This window comes from Acanthaster planci, linkage group LG08 (assembly GCF_054643075.1).
Source record: "Acanthaster planci isolate LZ-2023a linkage group LG08, COTS_SCS, whole genome shotgun sequence".
In the NCBI taxonomy this organism is placed as follows: Eukaryota; Metazoa; Echinodermata; class Asteroidea; order Valvatida; family Acanthasteridae; genus Acanthaster; species Acanthaster planci.
The window spans coordinates 6,051,496-6,078,607 of record NC_141784.1 but is presented as its reverse complement, the minus strand read 5'-3'; the positions used below and the strand labels follow the sequence as shown (position 1 = coordinate 6,078,607).

General features: G+C 40.8%; 2 protein-coding genes across 2 annotated transcripts in view; both read right to left on the bottom strand.

Annotated features, from left to right (window-relative positions):
* Positions 1 to 477, bottom strand: part of LOC110990459 (NADPH oxidase 5-like) — a 28,117-nt gene extending 27,640 nt beyond the window's left edge. The window contains exon 1 of the mRNA XM_087140366.1: positions 389 to 477. Coding sequence (XP_086996492.1) covers positions 389 to 477 — 89 coding nt within the window. The remainder of the gene's footprint in view (positions 1 to 388) is intronic.
* A 4,613-nt stretch (positions 478 to 5,090) lies between these two features.
* On the bottom strand, positions 5,091 to 26,355 carry LOC110990460 (NADPH oxidase 5-like). The gene is made up of 15 exons (XM_087140365.1): positions 26,136 to 26,355; positions 20,396 to 20,516; positions 19,946 to 20,096; positions 14,328 to 14,538; positions 14,015 to 14,214; positions 12,844 to 13,047; positions 11,424 to 11,614; positions 10,965 to 11,159; positions 8,988 to 9,120; positions 8,132 to 8,646; positions 7,759 to 7,968; positions 7,162 to 7,374; positions 6,756 to 6,968; positions 5,847 to 6,107; positions 5,091 to 5,229 (listed from the first exon to the last, which is right to left on the bottom strand). Exons 1-15 carry the CDS (start codon positions 26,207 to 26,209, stop codon positions 5,098 to 5,100), a joined length of 3,024 nt encoding a protein of 1,007 aa, XP_086996491.1. The 5' UTR covers positions 26,210 to 26,355; the 3' UTR covers positions 5,091 to 5,097.
* Positions 26,356 to 27,112: the final 757 nt, after the last annotated feature.

The following is a 27,112-nucleotide window of genomic DNA, read 5'->3' as shown; positions in this document are numbered from 1 at the left end:
GAACAATTTGATTCATGACTTGTGACTCGTAACTCAGACTCGAGATTTGTGACTCGAGGCTTGAGACTCGGGACTCGAACTCGGACTCGACATTGATGACTCGATTAGAACACTGTTTTCAGGTATTCTAATGAGAGCACCAAGATTTTCACAATAATACTTCTCAGCATTGCTCAATTGATCGCAGCTCTTCGGACCCCTTGGCATAGAGGCAGCTATTTAGTCGTGATGTGATGCGGTCTGATACGGTGTGGTTGTCACAAACGGAAGTGATTTTAGCCCACACCTTGCGTGTCAAAACCAGAAAACAAAAAGCATGCTGTTTAAAAACTCAACAAAATAAGGCCAAGCAGTGGAAATGCATGCAGTATAGATTGATTTAACTTACAGAGAGCTCGAGTGTGCCATACCATAGAGCCCCTGGTCCAGGTCAATTTGAGGAAGTAGTAGCACAGTTTTAGCTATATATTGACTCATATAATGGTGGGTGCGCTTGACAGTGTGCTTGGCCGGTAACTTGAGGTGGTCCTCAGGAAGTCTCGGCCTTCAGTGCTGTCTCGGCTAGCATCAGGTCACGTCACTGTACTCGAAGCAGGTCAAGCACTCCCCGCCGTGTCAATGTGGCACTCAGTGAATCCTGGCAATCTAAGCCCTATAATAGGTCTACTTCACAGAGGGAAACTAAACAAAAGAAATACCAAGGAGCTTAAATGCAACATATGTGAAGAAATTATGCAGATGCTAGATTTGCTATTCAAATTACATTCTTTCTACACTGACTAGCTGCATGCCAACAAGAACTACAAGTTAAAAATTAAAGTCTTACACAATAAAGAAAAAGCTTAAATAAAACAACTCAGAGTAGTAGGGGCCATTGACAGTGATCTGATGCGATCGCAAACGCACTCCTTTTCACAGTGCAAGTGAAAAAGAGGCTGGGAATCATGCATGAAAACAGTATGCAGGTGTCGAGAACGTCAAAATGAAAAACGTCGGAAGTGTTGCGACAACCTGTCCACTGGTAACGGGTTGAAACCCGACACCGTAGTTCCACACAGTAAAAAAAAAACTTATTCCTTGTTTGATTTTCGACATTGAATGTTGAACCACAGAGGAAGGACTCAGAAGGAGTTACAACTGGCGCATCGAAGTGCTCAGTGATCATCGCCGCCCATACAGACGAATAATAGAGCCTGACAGTTTATCCCTAATGGTGCGCTTCTGGAACCCTTAGATAGGAAAAATAACGAGCAAAGATTTTAAAATTTGTAATATTTTTCGTTGTTACTTCTTAAAAAATCCAACTCGGAAAAGGGGCTTTTGGAAAATATTTGCTAGTGTATCAATTTATAGAAACTGAAAAATCACCTGACCTGAAAGAGAAATATCCTGCCTAAAGGTTTCCCATCACTCCCGAGAATCTAAAATACGTGAAGAACAGTGCAATGCAGCAGTTTCGTGCACAGTTTGAAATTTTACGGTGGTCCGTCGGTAAAAACCGAAATAAAAACAGATCCAAATATTTTACTCAGGCTTACAATTTATAAGTAGTAAACCTATAGCAATATTCTACTTCAATTACGAAAGATTCTAATCATTTATCTAACCTTTGCTGACAACTATGTGATGTCAACTCAACGGAATCTGGGAACCCAATGACTGCAAGTAGGTAAATCTTTGCAACGTTGTACAAATCTCGTTTTCAAGTAAGCACGGGCAGTGAAAACAAACATGCATGAACATGGAGACCTAGGTAAGATATCGCCGAAAGTGAAAGGTCGTTAATAAAAATTAGTTTTTTACCCATCTCCAGGTGACTTTTCCTAAATATTACTGGAGGAAGATAAAGTTAAAATTCCAACATAAGCCATTCATGGGATGGTTTGAGTTTGGATTCATTCTTTCAAAATCAACGAACGTGATAGGACGGCCTAACGTAAAATCCCAGTAGGAGGACCGCGCGAGGGTTCCTGAAACTCGCTGCCTGACCTTTCACTTTCAGGCTCAATAGTAAAACATTTGAAAAATGCCTGATTACTGCCTGCAGCTTAGCCGTACAAGTGGGCCTGGTAATATCCTAGCAATTGCTTGGTGGTTTCTTTGCAATTTACTACAACTTATCGCAGTGACCAGGAAATAGAAAGGAAAATAACTATCATTAGATTTACTTTTGTCGCCGTGAATAATTGCTATAAAATGTTGATGTCATTTTCCATATTCCATGTAATGTTTGTAATTTTATTTTGTCACGCCAAAACATCAGTTTCAAAGTCTTTGTACGAATTTGGTTGAGACTGGTCAACAACTGGTGTCCATTACAGGACCGTTAAGTTCACAAAAACAACAAAATGCGCTGTTTCATCACATTTGGAAAGTACAGATTTGTGGAATTTCAAATGCATAAATTACGCTGTTTACAGTGCATTTGGAAAGTATAGATTTGTCGTTCCGAATCCACGCTTTTGTTTACAAATAAAAAAGTTCCACTGTTCTAACAATATTTTGACATCATTGCAATGGCTTAAGAATAAGTAACCCTTTGACATTCGGCAACCGCTCAGGATGCATATGATGGAGTGCAAAACGGACAAAAAACAAACTGCACCACCTACATTTCAGGGCTTGTTAGCCCCGAAAACCCCATGCCCCCAGTTGCAAGGAGTCGTTGCTAATTGAGAACAATGATATCAGGTTCAATGGAATCTCCATACTCTACTGGACAACTAAGGGAGCTGATACTGTGGTGTCATCTAGGAAAGACATTGTTCAGTGTTTACGTATTTGCGATTGCTCAACTGCTTGCTTATTTCTATGGACATGAATCATCCAAACAAATAAGGAAAAACAAGGAAATGAACTCCAATTAACTCGACCAAAATACAGGAATTTTTTATGTACAGACCAATGTAACATGGAGACTTCTTCCAAGGATGACATCACAGTTTTGCTCGTGAACATGGAAATCTCAATAGCTTTAAAACGAAAAATCATTTTAATTAATTAGGGAAACAACTCTTGACAATAAGCATAACTGAGACACAAAGGTGTAGGTTGAATGTATGTATTTAGCCAAACTAATTTAACTACCCTTAAACGGATGTAGGATGTAAAACGAAACATACTATCTAACTACGGTTGGCTAAAGAACAAAAACTGTGTTTCCTCGAAACTCAAAACCTGCAGAATTCTGAATACACACCTTTTAAAGATTAATCGAGGCTTTTAGTTACTTTTTTTCAAGTAAGATATTCAAGGACTACTCCACAGTCCCATTTTAATTAATTTGCCAATGGTTTAACCTACCTACCATGCAAGCAATACATGTATCAATCAATAAACTCTGATTAAATGTCCTCAAACGTACTTATGCATTCGTAAACTATACTACATTGCCGATATTGTTAATGATTAATGTACAATTATCGTGGAAATCACTCAGAAGCGTCGGTGCATGGAATGAATTAGCCACCTGATGGTAACCTGAGGTACATGGCGCCAGTCCAGTCACGGGCGTATCCGGGGGGAAAGGGGCACGTGCCCCCCATTCCCGGTGCCCCCCCCTGGAAAAAACGGATGAATGGATATTGAACAAGGCTAGCAAAGGCTTGCCCCAAAACCACACCACTAAAAGCTGGTGCCCCTCCCTCAAGATGCTGGTGCCCCCCTTGTGGCCCTACTAATAAAATTCTAGCTACGCCAGTGCGCCAGTCATCAGTAAAAACAGCAGCAAGTTCTTGAGCTGATCTAAGCACCACTGTACGTGACCGGATGCGGCGATCAAGTATATCCCATACGAGTTTGAGTACCAAGTACAAGTACTACAAGACACTGATACTCAATGGGGCTGAGGTCTTTACTGGAGGAAGGCTATGGTACGAGTTCAATTTGATTGTCGTCAAGATACTTTGTAACCACTCTAGCGGCATGACGTCGCGCATTGTCATGTTGAAACAGGGTTATATTTGGGTGTCCATTCAGAAATGGCCTCACTACTGGCTCTAACACTTCATCCCAGCAGGTCAGTATATAAGGCCATTTGCTGTGTTACCAGTCCAGACGAGGATGCTGCCCCCCCATCTGTCGTGATCTACGACATAACAGTCAAAGAATCGCTCACAACGACAAAGTTAAACTCGAACGCTTCCGTCATAATAGCTTGTACGGAAACTTGATTCATTGGAGAATCTGCCTCCAGCAGAAGCACCCCTTCAGTGGTTGGAAAGAGCCATTTTAGTCGGGAGTGTTCATTTTGTTGGTAACAATGCTACTGTAACGCGTGCATTTCATAGTCGTTGGTGAACTAGTGAGGTTCATTTCGGTCAAACTGACTCAATCGTGACATTCTCGTATTTAGTCCGATATATCGGTTTTGGTCTCCATGAACCATTAGCCATCACAAGAACATCTCAAATGCTATGCAGCATAGCAAACATCCATGTTGGTATTACAGCTATTTAAAATTGATCACCACAGCATGAGATATACACTCTTAAAAAGTATTTTATCAACTTGCGTTATTTTTTGGCTTGAAACATGGGTGTAAATCCCGGGGGTGGAGGATGTAACGTTTTAGTGTTGAGTAGAAAATAAAGGGGATTTATGGAGGCGAAAAGTGGCCATCTGCTTTTCTGCTATCAGAATGGTAGAAAAGTAGATTTCATGTTCTGGTAACTTGCAATTTCGACTTTTCGTCTTCCATAGGGGGTTGTGAAGACTTTTTTCCGACTCCAATTGCTACAAATATCCCTCAAAGAGGGAAAACAATGAAAGCACCACAAACATGGCATATGTAAGATTTTGCAGTGAATGTCCATTTTGATCATAGGCTAGACATAGCCCCCTACATACCGTCATTTGATGTCCCCTTGCTTTTCAAATTTCCTGGCCCAGCAAGTCATCCCCCATCCCCATTCGTCACCCCATCCCCTAATTTCTGGCACAATTTTACGTACAAATTCACTATTGGCTTACAACATGCTAGAGTAGCAAAGAATGGATAAAAGTATGAAATATCTCCAAGTCCCCCATTGGCAAAGGCCTTTGACCCATTAGCATACATTCTTGCCAGTAACCTGATATCGGAAAATACTATGCACTTTAAAAGTTCTCCTTATGAAATATGAAGCCGAACTTCTGGCAGTGTTTATTGATGATCCTTCCCAAAGCCGGCGAACCGCAGAAGAACACCGACACTCTTCCCTTACCCTCCTCTTGAATTTCCTTGAAGAGCTGGAATATAAAACCAGATAACGAAAACACGTTTTCTAAATATTCCACGTTAAAGTATGGATATTAATTCTTATATTTGCCTACATTATTATTTACGATCCATAAAATATTTCGAGATTCAAAGTCAAAGGCGCGAAATTTTGTGCCGTAAAAGAATGACACATGGATTAGTCAGTTATGTTACCCAATGAGTTCCAAGTTTATAATATAATTAACTCTTGTAATTTTACGCCATGCTGGGATGTTAGAAAGTTACCGTAGCAGTGGAACACTGCGCACATTTGCCATCCAAACTTGATTTCCAACCCTTGCTCAATTCAAAATAAATCCCAACTCACCCCACCCGGCCAAAAACACGTTCCTAAAAGGGATGCTCAAATACAGTTACGAAAGTACTAAAGCAGTAAAATGCATGTACAAACCAAATTCTGGTTAAGGAAGTCGTATCAAAAATCACAAAGCAACAACAACAACAACAACAAAAAGGCCATTTTGTTTCTCGGCACCAGTGCTTGCTGAAAAAAGATACTCCGACATCATATTGGTTTCTGATTTTACTTTGAAAAGAGAGTAATTTGTACACTTCATTTGTTGTTCTAACTTTGTTCTTTTGTCACCTTATTCCAGTCTGGTCTTCCTGCCTGCAGCTGAGTTCGTAGTCCAGTCAACATGTCCCTGTTTTCCTGCTTATGGACTAAGTCTAGTGCCATCTGGAGGCCAACATTCTTCATGTCGAAGCGCTGAATCCCTGTCATGAATAGATGGATATCCAAGAAACGATCCAACGAGTACTGACTCTGCCCTTGCTCCAGATTCAACAGCATGTCTACGAACCACTCAAAGGCCGTGTGGTTTCGATTCAACCAAATAAAATCAACCTGTAACAAAAACCTTGCATTAAAAATGATTCAAACAAATACCCATTGCTTTAATCAAATGTAAAGGTCCACCAAAAGGAGTTTGCCAACGATGCGGTATGAATAGGCCATGGAGGAACTACGCTATTATACACTACTGCTTGATGATGTATCGCACGATGTTGATCGCGAGTGCATGCACACGTAACGGCGGCTGCTACCCACACCAAAGCAAACTGACCCCCGCACGTTTTACTGTTTAAAAACATTTTCAGCTTGTACATGTACACAGGACTACCTCTTTTGTCTGGTTCACAGATGTAAATGTGTACCACAGAAACGACGTCATCTGAAAAAGAGTGCCCGACTAAATGTATGGGGAACTGGGGGTCTCCTTTACTGTACACATTACTCAACCGTACCCCATCAAAAACACGTTAAAATTACGCGGTAGCAGGATAACAGTCAATTAAGCAAGTTTGGCAGCTTTTGGACATCGTTTTATACCAAAAAACCAAGGTCTACGGCGACGCACGCTGACCAGAAACCGGAGACATTTTTGCGGCCTAATGTGGACGGATCTACTACTGTAAGAGTTTTTTCAAAGAGATCACATGGCTTTCGAGTCCAGATGGCCGACTCATAAATAAGGTAAATGATGGCTCCTACCTTCTTGATCCTAAGAGCCTGTTTCTCTCGCTCTTCGTCCACCCAGGTGTGTTGACAGTTAGGGCAAGTCGTGACAATACTCCGATGTCTGCACATGATAGACTGCATGATGGAAGCAAACGGAGTGACACCGATACCAGCCCCGATCAACACGGCGTGCTCAGACTCAAAGACGCTGGTGCTTGGTGTCCCGTAGGGGCCTTGAATGTGGACCTAAAAAGAACCCCAACCAGTGCCTCTCAATCGACCTAGAATACACTCACTGACTAATGTTTGAAAAATCTTTCCAAATACACAGCAAATACCCTTATTCAATTTGCATGCGCCTAACATCTAGGAAATGCCTGAAAAATCATTTGAAATACAAGAAAATACCCTAACTTTCTCACGTTCGTCTCTGACTTACTTGTATCTTGTTGTTAGTATTCATATCAAAGAGGATCTGTGGCCTGGGAGGTGCTTTTGAGTGTTTTCGACTGTAGTATTCAGTGTTTGAAGTCATCATGTTACGACTGGTCTGTTTCACCAAGGCATTTGGCTTGCAGACAGCCTGTTCCCTCTTATTTGATGCTTCTTCAGATGACGTTGTCGCTTCACAACTGGTCGAGTTTTCGTCATTCTATAATCAAATTAAAAACAGGATGAAGATTTTATGCACAAATTATAACGTTGTATCGGTGACTTTTTTCTCTCGGTAATAATAGCTTGCTTCAGGCAATCTTACTTGGAAAGGTACTGCCCCAACTCGGCAATGACAGAATTGATGTATGTCGTGAGGCGTATCTAGATTGCGTGGACTTAACAATAACCAAGTTGATGATCAGACAACAACTCTATCTTTTCTGTAATTATATTCTTTCAAACAAGATTTGCAATCTAGGGACTACTTAGCAAACGGAATCACACACTACTGAGAACATTTCAGGGCTAAAGAAATGCATGGGATATTATTCGAAAAAACACTGAAAATACCCCCATTTGCATACTTTCGTGTCCAACTTACTTGTAACTTGTTGTTGATATTCATGTCAAATAGGACCTGTGGTCTGAGGTTATCCTTGGAGACTTGGCCACTGAAGTATGCAGTGGGCCCATTTGGAGTCATCATACTCTCACTGGTCTGTTCCACCAAGTTATTTCCCTTACAGACGCCATGTCTCCTGTTTTTTGATGCTGCTGCATCAACTTCGGGAATGGTTGTGGTATCCTCACACTAAACATCAATGGATGAAAATAGTCTTCTTGATACAAGAAATTGACACGTTCTATCAGTGTTGCTAGTCTTAAGTCGCAAGAGTAATAATTAGAGTAAAGTGCTTCGTAAAAGGACTACTTCGGTAACAATAAAAGCTAACGTTTTAAATATCAACTCTGACCTCTTTTCCTGTTTCTTCATCTACTTTTTCAACATCTGCTGACTGGTTTTCGTGTCCTCGGTCTACTTTGATCACGCTTAGTTCCACCAACTCCTCATCAACCTCTGGTATCTTACTGGGAAGCGAGGTCTTCTTTGATTGTACAAAGGTTTGAGGATCAACCTCTGAGTTGAAGCTCACTCTACTGACTTTCATGACAGACGGTGGTTCTACCTCGTCGAGACTCGTGGGGGAGTCGTTGGTAGCGATCCTGACAGCTGTGTCATCAACCCTATCCACAGTAGGCCCTTTGGGATCATCTGACAGTGGTGTACCGTTGGAAGACTTGCGGTCTTCTTTAGGAGTCATCTCGAAGCCAGCGTTGACATGCTGACCGGCATCAGACAGGCTTTTTTCATGATGAAAAGATTTGACTCGCTGGGACTTCTTTTTTGTGGTGGACTGCATGTCATCGAAGAAACGGTAGAGACGCTTGGTCCAGTTACCAGCAGACCGAATATGAAGAGACAGAATGCCTATCAAAATATAATATCATCGCAGATAATAAAGAAACCTTTTCCCCTGGAGAAATACCATATAACATGATACTTAGCAGCAAAGATGAAATCTTTGAACACATATCAGAGTTTCGTCCATTCAGTTCGACTTGACCTCCTCAATTTCGGTTCAACCTGACCCAACTTGATTTATTTTTATTTGTTTCCTGTGCATACATTCCGACGCAATATATTTATGTTAGATTCAACTGTATCAGGCGACTCGATTCCTTTCCCATCAATTCCTCTAAACTCGGCAAAAATAATTCAACTCAATTCCATTTCTTACGCCACTATACACGGTGGATATCGCTACTGACCTGCCTGTTCTGGAGCACTGCTAATGGTAAACGGGTGCCATTCGTTCATTGCTATTTCAGGAATCTTGATAAAAACGTAGTCCCCTGCTTTGTACTTGAAGTGACGCGGCTTGGTCATGACCAAATGTGTTACCTGACAAGAAAATACGCAGGTCGTTCCAAATCCAAATATACGAAATTAGTGCATGTCTTTTAAGTTTACATCTATCTTAATTGGGTGTGCTTTTACTACAAAGTTCAATTATCTGGCATCTTATGACATTTGGAAGGACATGTGAGCGAGTTGTTAAGGTCTGTGGCTCCCAACCACGGGACTGGGGTTAGCATCAAGCTGCTAGTTACATGATGTCACTTTACCCCCTGTGCCGCTCCCCACCCAAAAAGGAAGCGTATCTTTTAGGGTAGATATTGAGTAAAGCCACCTGTAACTGATATGGCAGTATTGGAAATGTCGGATCCTGTATAATTTGGGAAAAATTACTGTCTTTTTAGGTCCGACAAAAATTGTTTTTTAGGTTTGACAGAGGATGTTAGGTTTGGACTTTCCCACGACAGCTTGAAGCACACTTCCTTCCGGCGGCAAAGTCTTGCCCAGGTACAAGCCGTAGGATGTCCGGGTGTCGGGTTCTCTCTCGGAAACCGCGATCACGCTGGTCAACGTGGCCCAAGGAGGGGACCAGATTGGTCAACTCTGAGGTGTCTACGTCTCCCTTTGGAATGTCGTCCACCATGGCACTTTTTAATTGGCTAGTTCCAAATTACCTCATTTGTCTTAATTTTTGGGCCAATCGCAAGAGCTACTAGCACCTGTGCGAACGCGTGATTCGGTAGGACTATTTAACCCCCCTCTTGTGGCTGTGTCTTCAGAGCGTACTAAGACCTAGGTGCGAGTTCTATCCGAAAGTGCCCCCTGCACTTTTTTTGCCGTCCAGTTAGGAAGGAGAGCCGACTCCACAAAAGCGACTTTCTGTCACGTTCCTAACGTTCTCGCATCATTTTGCCGCGTGCTCTGTCGATACAGAGTACGAAGTCCCCAGGTCACGCTTCGGAGAGCCGACCCGGTTCGCCTCTCCACCCAGCCCGCTTTTCACCCCCTTTTCCTGTTTGGGAACGCCCTTGGGAACGCCACGTCACCTACCCGGACTCGCGGAGACTCGCCCCGGCACTGCGGACATTGGCCACCCAACAAGATCAAGTCCTGGAAAGAAGAACCAGCTAAGCCCTTCCCTTTGTTTGACATTGTATCATTTATTATACTTTGTAAACCACACATGACTGTATTTGATATTTTTTTTTCCTTGTGTACGTACTCCAGTGAGTTTCGCCGTATAGTTTTTCCACCCGAAATCTTTCAGACTCTTTCCCAAGTTTGCCAGCAATTGTTGCAGATCCCTTTGTTCACTTTTTTCCTCTCAGTTGAGACTCTTTTTTTTCGGAGCCGTTTCTTTTGTGTGTGTTGGTTCAAATTTGCCCGTTCTTCTTATCTCTTTTCACTGGAGTATTACGCATTGAAAGTTGACATGAATTCTGTAACCGTTTTCCTTGATATCCTTGTATATGAATCACATAAGGTGTGCAAATAACAATACTTGTGCCCAGAATGAAGACCAACTGAACTCCTGCTATCTGCGTGATTTTGTTTTCCTTGTGAGCAAATTTCCGACTTTTTATCGAACCGGCATAGGCCCTCAGACAATACTTGAGGTAAACTTGTGACAGAAATATACTTCAAACGGAGCTGAGATGGTTTAGTCGGATTATTGTTCAGATGCTATGAACTCATCGAGCAGCGATAATGAAGGATACTTTAGATAGTTTCCGCCTTTTGTATCATTTCGGAAACGACAGTAGCATATGGACGACACACACAACATAGCAAATCGCAAAGTGGCACCCTGACACCTAAGTAGGCTACCAAGATCCAAAATAAATAGCAGCGAGTTTCCAGTCTGGACAAACAAACACATAGATACTCACTCCAGAGGGCAGCAGGTTTGCCTCCTTGACGTACGTCTTACCATGGCGAATGCGCCGGATGATTTGAAGGTTACTGAACTTCTCAAGAAGAAAGAGGATGAGTGGACCAACAAACCACGCCCAGAACACTGGACCGTGTAAGATTAGCAGGAACCAGAAGAGAAAGTAGCAGATCTTGTGAGTCCAGTTGAAAATCTGTTGTAATATGCACACCAAAATATGGCTAAAATATAAACACTGTGGAGTCATGTCAACGTCTGATCGGCCTCGTTGTATGAGATGGTGCCAAAGGTAACAAACCCCTTCAGATTTTGAACCAATAATATCATGTTGTTGTCAAGCACAAAAATTACAACGTGCAATTGAAGGATATATTACTTGGTGCTTGTCATGGATGACAATCCAACCCATGGACTGTGGCAAAATCAGTCGTGTTACGTGCATAGGAACTAGACTTACCTCAAAATGACCCGACCGCCTGACACAGCTCAGTGACCCCAAGATGAGAACCAAAAAGACTAAGTCTAGGAGCCAACCCGTGATGAAAGCACTTCCGACAAGCTTGCCAACTCGGAGCCCGACTGGAAGGAGGGTAGGGTCGGTGAATAACAGTTCGACTGCCGTGAAATTCTTGTATGTCTCTAAGATCACTGTCGTACCAAAAATACAACATTGGTTTTAAAGCCTTTTGTTTGAAAGTTTTGAAGAATCTTCTGTTTTCATGAACCCCCCCATCAAAGCTGACTATTCCTTGAAGCAATCTTTCAGAAATTATACCAACACTACATATTACCGGATCATAAAATGTTAAGAATACAGTGATTACCACAAAAGCTTTTTGGGCTTAAATTGATAACATTGGAAACCTTTTTACTATATTAATTAGTCTTTTCCCCTTTCCTGAATAAACTCTGACAGAAGTACAGAAAACAAGCAATATTTGCACTTTAGGATCAGACGTGAGTTGCTCGTTCAACTTTAAAAGTTGTTTCCAAGTTTCTCATTAACATGCTTGCAATGATCGTCCTACCGATGGTGAAAGCCCCATCTCTCTCGTCGCTTTGAACGTCAATGCATGAAAATTATCTCGCTAAACCTGCTCATATACCGCAAAAGATGCTTGTTGGTAGCTGAGGTAGACGTATATTCTCAAATGAATCCTAGTAACATTGCATTACGCTGGATTTGTCGTGGCAGGGAACATACTACAAAGTGTTGAATATCTACAGCATGTTCAACTGTAGCTGCACTAGATTTGTTTTAATAACAACCTTTATACACATTTTTGTATCAGTTAACCTTATTTTTCACTTTTGCTTCACTATTTCAGAGGGTATTTAAATGCCTTATTTATTTTTCTGCTTATGAGTTTTTCCATATTCATGAGCAAACTGTGTCGTCATCTCTGGAAGAATGCTTCAATGTTACATAGGTTTGTACAAAAAGTCCTGCATTTTGGTAGGTTTTGTTCTATTCAGTTTTCTCTTCTTAGCTGATTCATTGTTGTCTATATGCATAGCAACAATCAAGCATCAATCTCTTTCTCTGAAAATGTTTTTAGTTGGTAAATTCTGGACTCACAATTTGAACAGAAAGGCCTATGCACTGAACTTTAATCTTCCCTAGATGACTTCAAAGCAACAGGGCCCTCAGTTGTCCAGGAAGGCTTGGATGATTTTAATCCTTTGAAAAAGTAAACTTTTATCGCATTTAACCAATTAGGAATGTGAAAGAGTTTTCACATACCGATGAAAGTACAAAGTTGAAGAAAAAGTGTGTCTAAGAAACATTCAGTATAGCTGAACGTTATGGGTAGAAGTGTACCAGCATGCCTGGTTCATTGTCTCAGTTCCAAAGTGTAATAGTCGTCAGTACTCACATGCATTGCCGACATGACCCAGGGTGTGTGCGAGTGCTAGGATTGCAGCCAGGTATCCGATAAATTTGTGAAACATAATGTTGTCGTCAAAGGGTAGGATTTGCATCAGCAAGGTCGACGACCTCAGGAAGCTCAAAGTTTTACGAAGCATCATGAGGACGATGATGGCGCAGTTGAAGTTCAAAGCCTGACCACAACCACGAGCTTAATTAGGAACCAACATTTTGAAAAAAAAAACATAATAAACGATACAAATCCAGAATGTCCTTATTGCTGAAATCATTCCTTTAAAGATGATAATTGCTACAGGGATTTCACAAGAAATATTCACAATTGTTCATAAAACCTTGGGATTACATATTTCAAAGGGCTCTATACAGGGTGTTTTTTAAAAAAGGAATCCCAGATAAATATCCTTGTTTCTTTAAGGTGGCTTGCCATTTTTTTCAAAACGAGACCATCAGGTGTTTCGTTATGAAGTCTTCTGTGGTATGACATGAGGGAATCCAAATCTCTGATACCGATTACTGAGCGAGCACGATGTGGATTAAAGGACCAAGCTAGAAATGGCTTTGCGCCAAATAGCTGTTTTGATGTTGAATTCGGAAATGGCTTTGTCAGAAGTATGACTGTTTGCTGGAATCTCCAAAATGCGTGATACCCATTAAAAATGAAAACAAACTAGGGCAGAGGCAAGAATAAGCCCCAAGAACCATTGATTTAATGAGTTTGGTAGTGTATACTTTTGTTTTTTTTCTTTAGAAATGCCTCACGCCGAGAAAACCTGTGATATTGCATGTAGTGCAAAGCCATATGCTAAGTCATGTGACAAAAATGTATTGTGGATGTCTTAATGTCATAAGAAATGGATCATCCTACTGACACAGATTAAATTTACCATTTACGGAAATGATCAGTCACATTCAAAAACAGAATAATTAACCTCAGCCTGTATAAAGCTGGCGTTTTAATTTAAGGCAGCCACGTCATACTATTAATTTGCTTTTGACTCCATAACCCAAGGAAAGTTTTCAAATCTGAAATCATGGACCTACCTTGGTGTGTCGATATAATAAATCAGTGTTATTAAAACTGCAAAACTGTTGACAAAAACTGTGAGCTAGAAACCAAAAGAAGGCCAATCAAAAGGTCACATTATAACAGAGCCTACCAATTAGGAAAGACCAGTTAGCATCAGGGTTAAATGAATGGCGGTAGGCAGCCTCTGCAAAGACCACACCAGTCACGAGGATTATGATCAGAAGTAGTGCGATTCGTTGGATATTATTCCGCAAGTAGTTCACCCGTAACCAGGGTATACCTCTGCAACCTCGTCTCTTGGGTCTAGTGTCTTTAAGCCAAGCTGCTGCACTATATCATAGTATGAACAATAAGATAAATATGCAGTGTGAGATGACAATACAATAATTAGGGATGTTCGGTGTATACAGCTTATAAGTCTGTGGAAAGTGCTATGATCCTACCCGATTGAAAAATTTTCCAGCAGATCTGGGTACCGCTTAAGTGCTGTCATGAACTCATCAAATGATATGGAGCCATCACTGTTTTGGTCTGCGGTGTTAAACAGCGTTTCCGTTAGATGATCTACTTTCTGATCACTGAGGTCCAACGAACTCTCCTCCACTCCCGTCTTCAGCAGAGCTCGCAACTCGTCTTTCTCGATGTTTCCGCTTTCTAGGGGACACAAGAAGAATTCACGTTTTTATTTTTGGCCATTTGTGCCTCCCAGCAGCATTGTACTCTTGACTCGTGAACGTCAATTTTTGTACTAGAGGTGATGGAAAGTTTCCTTTTCAGAAAATCGGGAGCATAGGGCAGTGATCATGGAACATTACATTTCCCTAATTTTTGTTACGACATATCATTAAATTGGGCAAGATGTAGCCATGTTCGCACACACTGAAGTTCATCTCCAGCATCTGGTGAACTGCTTCTGCTAATATATTGATTTCAGACTCATTATCAGCTTAAATAAAACTACAATGACACAATGACTTGACAATCCCCTTCCAACAAAATGAGCGACGATGTAGTGGTGATGGTCGTTCAGTTCGCCACCACAATAAACTCCAACATTGCCCTTAATGTCGAGACTGACAAGCTCACAAAAAAGCTGCCATTTCAACACAAGGCTGATAAAGTGTGTCTAGACAAACAAGAAGCTGACAGAAAACTATAGATACACAAAGCTTACGAAGTCAGCACTGATTATGTTGCAGCGAGCACATCAGGAAAGCTGCCACCTCCAAAGCAAGGCTAACACAGCGTGTCTAGATGAACAAGATCTAGGTATACACAGTCTACGAAGTCAGCACCACTTCTGTTGCAGCGAGTCCTGAATACTGAAGTCGAGAAGGGAAATAAAGCTCAGCAGCTTCCACATGAGGTGTCTTAGATGCACACTTCGAATCTCCAACTAAGAAAGGAAAACAAACTGCTATACGTTCCATCCAGAGCCCAGATTCCAAGCATGCTCTCCTTATTCAAGCAGCAATGAATTCGCTGGCTCGGGCACTTCCACCTCATGGAGGATGCACAAGGTCCGACACAAGAAAGCTCAGGGTCTGCCAAAAAAGTACCTAAATCTGCCTACAGGATGCGGAAAATACTGCCGCTGTCGTGTGGGAAAACATGGCCAAAAGAAACGTCGTGGCCTGTCGAGGAAAGAGATGAATAGACAATCCACTCGACACCATATGTCATGTGCTGTCACCTCCGTACAAAATGACAAATCCCATCTTAATGAATGTAAAACCTATCCTGGAATATCCTGAGATATTTTCCCTCAAAATATTTACAAACCAATCGTGGGAAACAGACTGTATGAAGCAGATAAAGCACTTTAGTTTGTCAAGAAATGTGCTACAGTGATCGAGTAGTTAAAACGTGTTACGCTACTGGGAACATGCTTTCGTATCGGGGGGGGGGCAGATGACAAACAATCATTCCCTTTTTATAGCCGTTTCACCAAAAAGTAGTTTTAACGAGAATTCATTTGATATGATTTTTTCATTACTGTATGTATTTTTAAAAATATTCAAGATAAACCCTGGATGACACCAAAATTCAAAGCCTTAATCAAAAGTCGACAGTCTTAAGTTTATTTTCTGACGGTAAAATTAGATGGAAATCTGTTCGGAATATTTGTACGGTGGCTTCTGCTAAGAAAGAATTATTATCACAATCGTGTTCAAAAATTAAAAATCCTGCTTGGTGGTATCGTACCATAAAATTGATGACATCAGGCTCTACTTCCAATCTTACAATTATCCCACCACCAGGAACGAACTGTGATTGTGATCTGGATATTGCAATCAACATTTTACTTCGATTGGAAATGATCTTAGTCCAATACAGTTTGTTCCTAAAAAAAGGTAACCGAAGTTCAAAGGTCAGCTATGTCAAGAATATATGGTTTATTCTTGTGAAGTAACTCATCAGCTTTAACTTCACACCTTGCTACTTTTCCAAGTTTTTGGTTAGTAAGGTACGAAACCAACCTTTCTGTAAGTTTTTGGTGTCAACGTTGGTTTGTTTTTCACACCAAGGTTTAATGAAATGCTATCCCCTCTGTTAACATTTTGCAAGTGACTGTAATTCACAATCTCTGGTGAGCACATCACTCAGCCCTTACTTTTTATGCACCAACACCTTCGACGTGTCCACCCTCCCCTGTCGACACAAAGCTGTAAACGACTCTGCATGTCTGTCACTGCTCTTCTAACTTGGAAAACGTAGGTTTTGTACCCTTCACCTTCTGAGGACCCTAACTCTGTGATATGTGACAATGTTGATGCAAGCAATGTGTCAAATTAAAGCTGATGAGTTACTTTGTATTATAGTAAACATTTCACAAGAATGAACCATGTATTCTCGACATAGCTGAACTTTGAACTTCGGGTACCTTTTTTTAGGAACACACTTTAGATTTTTCCAAATGTTCAGAAATGGGAGGTGTACTCTCAACTCCAAAAAAAAATCAGTTGTAGGAAGGCAGGTGGTCCGGATGACATTCCAGTAGCGATCATCCGTGAATTTGCTTACGAATTAAGCAAACCACTCACACATATTTTTAACTCATCGTACCATGAAGCAGTAGTTTCAAAGGAGTAGAAAGAAGCTATTGTCATTCTTTTACCAAAAGAGTTCCCATCCTATTTGGAATAAGCTCTGACCATTTTCCTTAACTGATCACTCTGCCAAAGTAGCCGAGCATTTTGTTGTTCAGTGGATTGTAAGGTCTCTCTTAGGGTAGGGAGCAGTTATCATAAAGAGATGAGAGTCACTATTGTTTTATTCTGTAGAATTATATACTGTTGCGTTCCCTAAATATCAAGTCGATGGTAGCATGGACTTTTTTAGTGTCTACGGGATGTGATATTTGGGTCAACAATTTATTAAAAGATGGACGTGAAACAAGGGGTTTGAGTGACAGTCAAACTGTATGGTTGGTTTATTGCTCTCACTTCTCTTCATTAAAGTTCAATGTGGGTTTGAAGAAGGTGTAGCTTAACATAATACAACACACAAAAGGCGAAGTTGTACACAAGTGTAACTAAACTACAGTTTGGCAGGACCATTGGAAGTCAGACGGAGTGGGTTACGGTGCGTGTGTGTAGCCTTGCACGACTAGGCTACACTCATCGGGCCGGGCTGTGGTGGGAGCTGTCCCGGACCACCACGGTGACTAGCAAGGGCTGGACAGGGCCAGCGCCGGTATGTACCGACCACACTGCCGCTCAGTCCACAATGTGTTGAGCGCAATGATAAGATCACCGCACTGTGCACCATTGGCTCAGTGTAGAGACGGTGAGGACTGGGCTAGTTAGCAGGACAAGGGTGGCGAGGAGAACGGGGGTGTCTCGCCCGGCAATCGGTTCGGACGTAGCGGCGACGGGCCGCTACGACTCTCACTAACACCCTGGGCTAATTCTTACCGTTCTCGCTGGTCCAAGCTAAGCTATCTGGCCATTTATATGGTTAGATTTCTTCGCCATAAGAATGGTTACTATCGCACTTCTCTCGGAAAGGGTCCAACTGCCGCAATACGTTAGGTTCCGCTCTCGCAACTAGGGTTTGGTCCGCCACACCTGACCGACGAGCTAGAGAAAATCTGCTCCATTTTTAGGATTCTAGAGGCTTAGGGATTAATAAAATATGAGCGTCGCTGAACAGTTCAACCAATGAAAATCTTCCATCTCAAAGGGTCACATGACTTCCTACTAGAGTTGCGCGCAGGAATCAAAGTGTCGTGCGTAAAAAGGTAAAATACAGAATAAGAAGTCACGTGTACAAAGTGTAGAGCCGGGTGCGTGAAAGTGTTTACCCGGTCATCTGTGGCGAATGGTTGATAGTTACAAAGTCTGAGGTTTCTGAACATTAGCATTTCTGGAAACGTTACTACGCCCAACCACGCAGCCATGTGGAGGGGAATTTCGACATGCCGAAATTGAGCAGAGAAAACACAAGGATAAAGGAGTGAAAGATAAGGTCCGAGAAGTTTGGGAGCGGGAGGGTGAAAGGCTGTTCGTGGGTGAGCTACGGGGGACTTGGTCAATGAGGGAAAGGAAAGGGTGAGCCTTTCTTGATACATTGGATTGTGTACAACAGTTAGTCTCTGGATGGGATTTCTTGCTAAACGTCATGGCGCTGTTCGTCTTGATAATTCAACTGACACTAATGGTTGATTACTTAGTCTAAAGTATGTCGATGACATGACTATTGTGGAGAGCAGTAGAGGGAATGGCCCCATATTGGGCGAACTTAGTCAATGGGTGGTACAAAATAATATGAAAGTTAACCCAGATAAATGTGCTTGCATGAGTGTATGCTTTACGAAAATTATTCCACAATTTCCTCCTTTACAGATTTCCTCTACTGATCTCCACATAGTTGATTGTGTAAAAATTCTTGATGTTTTAATCAGTTCAGATCTTAGATGGGGCAAACATGTTGACCAGATTTATTGCAAAGCTAGCAATTTGGAATGCTGGTTTAACTAGCGCACAAATCAACAAATTAGAGAGTATTCAATAGCGTGCCTTAAAATTATATTGGGCCCTTCTTGAAGTGTAATTTCGTCTCCGTCCACGACCGTAGAAGAGGCCTTTGCGTTGACTTTACTATTAAAACTAAAATGTTCAGACAGTGGTTGCCTCAACCCAGAAGTTCTAGCGCGCAATATCAATTAAGAAATTCGAACAAACCTTCCGTAATCAGATGCAACACAAACGTAGTCCAATACCCTACTTTGTAAGTATTTTGAATCACATATAGCCCTTTCTTTCACATGTTTTAAATCATGCTTTTGTTTATTAGTATTTTATGGAGTGTACTTGTTCTTAGCTGTTATTCATTTCCTTATAATTGTGTTTAATTGTGTCCAGTCGGGTGTTCTTTTGAAATTGTAAACAATGTAGCAATTTAGCCTTTGGGCTGAAAGTGCATTGTGTTTTTAATAAACCAGAAAAAAATAATTAATAAAATCTACCGCCTGTCCAAAATAAAACTCATTCAAAAAGTAATTGGTAGTTTTTCCAAAAGTAACTTTTATGAATTGTTGGTTTTGGGATTGAAGCTTGAAGATAACACACTGAGCTTTTGATTTGATGGCAAAAAACGATTCCTGATACTTAGGCCCCCCTATTGTATTTTGCAGAACTTGAATGCTGTGTATTTGGAAGCCACTACGATTTTCCCCAGATTTTAAATTTTGCCCACAGATATTCCATCAAAAGAGCAAAAGCTTTAAAGACGAGAAGTGTGAAAATTAAATGTTAATCAATCCAAAGGAAAATATTCGTCTAAAGTACATTTTTCATTTCAAGATATTTGGGTTTTTTTCAAAGCTGTAAGTTCAGATTTGTGTCCTGGAATTAGTATAAGACTGTCGGTTTAGTCTGTATTCTTTTTCAGAGATTTCTGTTTTCTTTTTTTAGTGATCTAAGATTGAAGTAAGTCCTGACCTCTGGAAAGAAATTTAAAAGGTCATTTGCCATCAGAGGTAATAAAAGATGTGTCTTGTTGGAAACATATTAGTGTAAATATTTGAAACTGGATCCCGGAAACAGCTTGGCCTTACCGTCTAAGTCGTAGACGTCAAAAAAGAACCGGAGTTTTTCCTCTTTGGTTCCCTTGGTGAGAAGGAAGAGACCGTCCATCATTTCTTGTTGGGAGATCGTCCCACTTTGATCATTGTCTAACATATCAAAGAACCGGTCGGCGAAAAACACCTGACGTTGTAAGACAAACCAGAATATAAAGACATTTTAAAAGGGGGGTCATCGAAATTTGAAGCACCTAATGAGCAGTGACCTTCCGAACTTGAATTGTAAGCCCCACGGAATTAGATTTGAGATTGCAAAAGTAATTAACAGGTAAACAAGACATTGTTTTACGTATGTTTCAGGTTTTCTTTTGATCTTTGTCCAAAGTCACCACAAGGATGCTTTACAAGCTACGTCCAATCCCAGTATTCCAGGTGGTTTTAGATTTTAGCCTTACATCAGAACAAACAAATTAACCCACTAACATTTCGTATGCCCAAAGCATTCTTGAAGCTCTCCCGGTCGATGTCCGTGTCTTTGCCCGCGATAGACGCAAAGCGTGACTCTGCCCACACCAGCCACTTTGCGTCAGCGTCCAAAACATTTCTATGATAATAAAGATGAAAGATTAAACCAGCAGTGGCTACAAGAAATAAGTAAAATGTCTGTTGTACGTGATTCGGCGCGGCGCAGGGGCGGATCCGGAATTTGTCAATTTGGCCAATTGTGCACAAGTGGACGCACGTGTAATGTATTACATTATTCACTGATGTACAAATAATAATTCTTATACAATGTAGTCTTTTTAAACGCTACCTTTTATCTGTATTAGTTTTCGTCAACGACACTGTTCTTTCTTCAAACACTAATCTCCCATTAACACACACAAAGCAAAACAGGAAAAATGAGCATTATTACAAGCCACTCTTCTGCAGATATTTGACGATAATACGACTTTACCTAGAAGACTAATAGTTGGCCGCCGACGAACACGTTATACCTGATATACATTTGGAAGTGTACAGAAAGACAAGTTTTAGTCACAAAAATCTTCATTGCCACTTTCGATTGTTTCAACGACGCTTACTTGAAATGTCGTTAGTATTGACTGTTGGGACTTCTAAGGGCTTATGCCTAATTTTGTTAACAATGGCTGCAAAGCCTTCTAATTGTTTAGTACACTGTTAGAAATTTTCCTGTACTTTTACATAGCTTCTTATGTCTATTCGTATTACCAAAGAGGCTTATTATGCACATGAACAGATTTTTATTTGTGGATTGACAAAGATGTTTTTTTCTGACTAGTTATGTTTGTGGAAGCAAGGTAGACGAGGTGGAGGAAGGCAGCTTGCAAGGTTGCAGGAGGCTAGTTACGCTTTGTTGAGCATGACATTGACACGTTTCATTTTGATTTTACAGAAACCCATTGTGGCACAACCTAATTTTCTACAGTGTGCGGTCTTTCTGTTTTCATCGTTGGAAACCTCCTCTTAACAACGTATCAGAAGGGGTTCAAACAAAATACAACATATGAAAACAATTATTGTGTCATAATCAACCATATTCCTCGGAAGACACCCTTAATGTAAGTGGAATTAGATTGAACTAAAACGACCGTTGTGAATCCATAGTGTAAGTATAGACCAGCCGGCCAACTGAGGGCGGTCTGTAGAGCTTGCAAGAAGGGAAAACAGATAAACATGGTCTGAAAATCACCTTCCCAGAATATCTATCTTCAACACGATCGTAGATTTGGTGATACATGTCACAGTTTCTGAAAAAATGAGCTTGAAATGGTTTTCTGAATAATATTCGAATTTTTGGCCATGTTTATCCCTGGAGTAATAAATATCGAGCGTGAATTTCAATTCCTGGTTTATTTTACAATGTCAACAACCTTTCATCGGTGAACTCCACATTAGTAAATTAAGTTGGATTGACCTGAGCGGCAAGCACGTTAATATTTGTCTGTGAGCATCTTTATACTAGCAATTCACCTTGAGCAAAAGCACCCCCTTGTTGGTTGCACAGAGACAGATTGGTTGGAAGTGTTCATTTTTGCTTGAAGGGAAGCGCCCGTGACGCGTGCATTTCAAAGTGGTTCGTGAACCAGCGAAGTGCAGTTCTGGCCAAACGAACATGCAATGCCTGCCTAGGAAAATTGCGCCCTCTCATGATCCAGGGGATTTATTGTTTCACCTTATAGAAATATTTCAGTGTGTAGGAACTGATAATAACTTAATTATGTTTGATACCTATGGTGGACTTTGGACGTCAAAGGCAAACGTCCAATTCAAGGAAAAGATGAGAAAAACATATATAAATAATATGCTTGGCCATTGAAGACAACAATGCAAACAGTACGACCTCTGCGCTCCTCAGTGGCAAGGCTCACAAAGTATGGAAAAAGCGAATTCGAAAACTCTAAGTGACTTCTAAATTCCAGTTTAATAAAGAAACAAGCAGCCAGTTGTACAGCTGCGATGTCTGAGGTCATTGTAGCTAAGGCCTAGTTGAGCAGGTTTTTTCCTACTTCAAGAATCTTAGGTCACTTTTCTGTGTGACTCAGACGCGTTGTTTTTTTCATGGGGTGGTATTAAACGAGAAGTTTATTTAATCCAGTGTTTGTGGTGAAGAGCCGGTAACGCAAACTCCACTTTTCAATCACATTTTTCCGTGAGAGCAACCGTGAGGTACTCACAGCTGTTGGAAACGGTTGCACGGGACTTTGAGATCATAAGACCAAGTTTTTTTTTTTTAAATCTGACATTTTTACTCACCAATCTCTCGTTTTCCCCCGACGATAATCCCACCGTTAATGCCGTTGTATGTATCACATTTTACATGCATAAAGCTAGCCAATGTCTAATCTTGCTCTGCATTTCGGTTGAACCATTTTCGGAACTGTGGGACTACACAGCGCAGGCCACAAGCGCAGCGCATGTCGCGCGTCCTGATGGTATAAGTCATCTTAGAAGTCACACGGTGAAGACGGTCGTGCAATAAAACAAGTTGCAGTACCCCACGTCCGAAAATGGTCGAACCGAAATCGCACGAGCAATTTCATAAGAACAACGGCATGAACGGTGCAGTTGTCGCAGAGAAACGGGATTTCGGTGAGTAAAAATGTGAGATTTAAAAAGAAACAAAAACTACTTGGTCTCATGGTCTCAAACTCCCATACGAGCGTTTTTAATTGGTACCCCTAGGTTGCTGTTATGGGAAAATCTCACTGCAAAAGTATGGTTTGTGTTACCGGATTTTCCTCGCAAAAACTGGTTTAAAAACCGCAGAGTGTTACGACCCAATGAAAATAATATATTTGGGTTACAAACAGTAGTGATTTACAGTTACAACAAGGCTTTAGCAACAATGACATCAAACATCGCGGCCACACAACACGAACTCAAAACTTTAGGGATTGGGAAGAACCGTCAAGCCTATCTAGACGTTTATTGTTGGAATGCAATTGAAAGGAAAAGCCCGCAGGCTGTAGCGTAGCTGGAGCTAGGCCAAGGTTTTCAAAGGCCTATAGCGTGCAAACACGCCAAAAAGGCCGCACCTCGCATCCATATCTATCGCTATGCTCGACTTCATCACAGAAGAATTGCAAACGTCCAACTTGTTGGTATACCCAATGCAGCCAAAGAGTCTGTATTTTGTGAACTGAAATTCTTTGCAGGCTGATTTTTTCACGTTTGATAATTTGTATTGAGACAGAAGTGTGACACATATTTTTTTCATGTGACACAGATCCTGCACAACCGCTAAAATCTTGTTAGGCCTACATCGTTCTAATCTAGTGGTGCTCCATGGCGGGGGTCGCTTAAATTATAAGTTGAGGCACACCAAGGCATTAAAGACAAGGAAACAGCAGTCACGGTATACTATTCCCAATCAGATTTCAAGGATTTTTAAGTTACGCGAGCTTTTTAGGTTCCTATTAAATGTTAAAGTTTGATAAAACTAATTTACGTCCAACTTTACTTTTTTCCAGCGTCTGGATTCCTAATGAAGTCTGCATTGAAACTTTCCATGCCGCATTCCTTTTACTAAACTTCCAAACCTCCAATTGGGTTCATGTTAACTAAGAGTACTTGGCCTTGAGACTTCTCTCTACGGTGTCCACAGTGGAAAGACAGACTACTCTACTGTCTTTTTTTTTAAATTTACATGGAGCTCGGTAGTGTTCCAGATACTAAAAATATGAGTATAGAAACACTTCCCTTCTGAAACCTCATTTTCCTTTTGTCACACCTTAAAATTTAGTCTATCCATGGGCAATTATTTCTGTTTGACAGTAGAGATATACAATATGGAGGGACAAAAGATGCCCTTCAGTTCTTTTTAGGAAGGCACTAATTTTGGCCACGGGGCATTGAACAGTCGTTTGGAGGAAATAGACTTTAAGGTTGGTAACCTTTTGAAATGAACTTTTTGCCTTTTTAGAGCAAATGTTGTCTACTTTCTCCTACAAATAGGAAACTGAGATCTCCAACTTGAAAATATATCAATTACAGAAAAATAGAAAATTGATATGACCATAAAAATTTGCTTGTTTGCGAAAACTTAAATCCCATTTTCCCCTTGCGTGTTGTTTTAGTGGGTCGATTCGCCGATATCCGTAAACAAAATTTATCTTTTCGTGAAGACTCCATTTGAAGTAGTTATCTTAAAATCCAGCGCACGTTGTTTTTTATACGCCAAAAATACCCTTCGTTTGAAAGCTCAGTAGCTGTGTTTTACCCATTTCGCGCTAAATTTTGTATCTATGTGAAAACTCTGATTTAGGTAAAATTTTCCCTAATTTGATTTTCTTGATCTCGATGAGGGCAACTGAGTTTGACAAAAAAACCTCATCAGGATGTTGGTTGCGTGCCACTTAGCCGATTCTGACGGGAAAAGGATTTCGTAAAGACAATGATATTGGCCGAATTTGTCCCTTTGTGAAAACTCTGTGGGTGTGTTAAAGCTTGAACTAAATTATTTCTGTTTACGTTTTTTTCTTAAACAATTGAAACTTATGGTAAATATGAAACCTTGCATCAAATAAATCATGCTGAAGTACTTACAAATAAACACTACATCTATTTGTGAAATAGCTGTACATGTACTGAAAATGAAAAAGTTATGTCCGAAAAAGAAGAAAATTGAAAATTATCAACTCATTAAAAATACAAAGTGGGACAACAAAATGCATGCATATTAGGACAAGAGACAAGCAGGTATCACCTTGAAATTTTTGAAATGAGATTTGAGTGTTATCCCTCTTGAGTTTTCAAACTTATAGACGGTTGGCTTAATTTTATTCAGAACTCTCAATTTAGCAGACACATGAAAGGTGCCATCCCGTACAATCTCTTCCAAATCATCTTTGCTCAGCTTTGCTCGTCAAATTAGAATCTAGGTCCCACTCAATGAATTGATGATATGGGAAACGTAGAAAGAATTTCTCAAGGTCTTATAACGGCCTCGTACTGATGGCCTTCGACACCAATCCTGATTTACCTTGTAGGTCAACGGGATGAAATTATTACAGACACATTTTACGCAGCTACATACGTTTCTTCAATGTAGGAAAACAATTAACATTCACTGGGATAACATGAACTGAAAAGCACACTTTTTAAGACATTTAAAGCTGTAAATGCTTTTGTTCAAATTAAGGGGCACTGTTGCTGTGGCGTCAATTAGAAAACTCACTGATAAATTTAAATGGTTTCTGATCAAATTGTGAGCCTGAAATTCGCACCTGGAAAGCATGTCTATGAAAGCGTTGTTCAACGGCCTATTGCCGAAGGAATAGGAAATTAAAGAAGCAAAATTGTAAAAATTCCAGCTGTTTAAATGCAGAACTCAATTAATCTTCGAGGTTTTCTCCCAGGAATGTCTTAACATTTTTTAAATAAACACCAACAGGAAAAAAAATTCACTAGATACTTTGAAAAAGTCTAAAAATTTAAACCCAATTCATTGAAACATAAAGGTTGATTCCCAAAGAGTTCAGTAAAACATTTCACAAAGGTTGATTCCCAAAGAGTTCAGTAAAACATTTCACAAAGGTTGATTCCCAAAGAGTTCAGTAAAACATTTCACAAAGGTTGATTCCCAAAGAGTTCAGTAAAACATTTCATTATATAAACCCCCTCGTACAGCGTTCTAATTGCAAGCAGGTAACCACTCCCTTCTTAAGCTCAAACGGACATTACATTCTTGCACACCTACCTTCGCCAGTTTTGTGTCTGTCCTCTCGAATTACTAATTTTTCTAAAGCAATCCTCCGATGTACTTGAATCCATGGATGCGAGGATTTACAGACACACCAAATTACACTGACAGTTGACTGACGAGAGATCCAGTTTGTTCACTTTTTGTCATCGCCAACATGTGTCAGTCCCCTTTTATAAGCCAGTTCTTGACCCTTCTCCACGCCTCACGGCTCTCATAGAAATTCCTGGGTCATGGAGACCTGCACCTGTAGCGTGTATCTTACTGCGGAGAGCAATTTAAAAAATTTTGGATGGCAGTTTTTTGCATTCATACACAGACCTGTTTAGACCATTCTTTCGTTACGTGAGAAGCACAGATTTTTCAAACATGGTAGTTGTTAAAGCTATGGGTTTCTGGAGTACAAAAATCAACAAATTTATGTACGAAGCCAATATTAAATCCTATAATAAATACCTTTACTGATACTCTATGTAAAATGCAGTCATGAAGCAAGACCGTGCAACAGTGGTGTAGCCACGGGGCGGTCTGGGGGGTTTCGAGTCAACTCGGACCCAAACCAACTCGGACCCAACCAATTCGGATCCATGCCAACTTGGATCCACGACCAACTCGGACCCATGCCAACTCGGCCCCAATACTAACCCGGACCCACAACCAACTCGGACCCAAAACTAACTCGGATCAACGACCAACTTGGACCCACCCCGAGTCAACTCGGACCCACCCCGAGTCAACTCGGACCCAACCCTTGGAGCGTGATTAACTTGTTGAAAATCGATTTTGTCCACTTTTACATTTTAGCATTTGGTAAATGACACTTTTGCACTGTATGCTGCCGAGATGTAACGTCATCTTGAATGAACCTAATGCAGGGAAACAGTGGCACAGGCTTCCCAGAATTTCTCAGTTTTCGAGTTTGAACAGACATGGTGGTTGAAAACCATATGGGACTAGATTTGATATCAGTGATG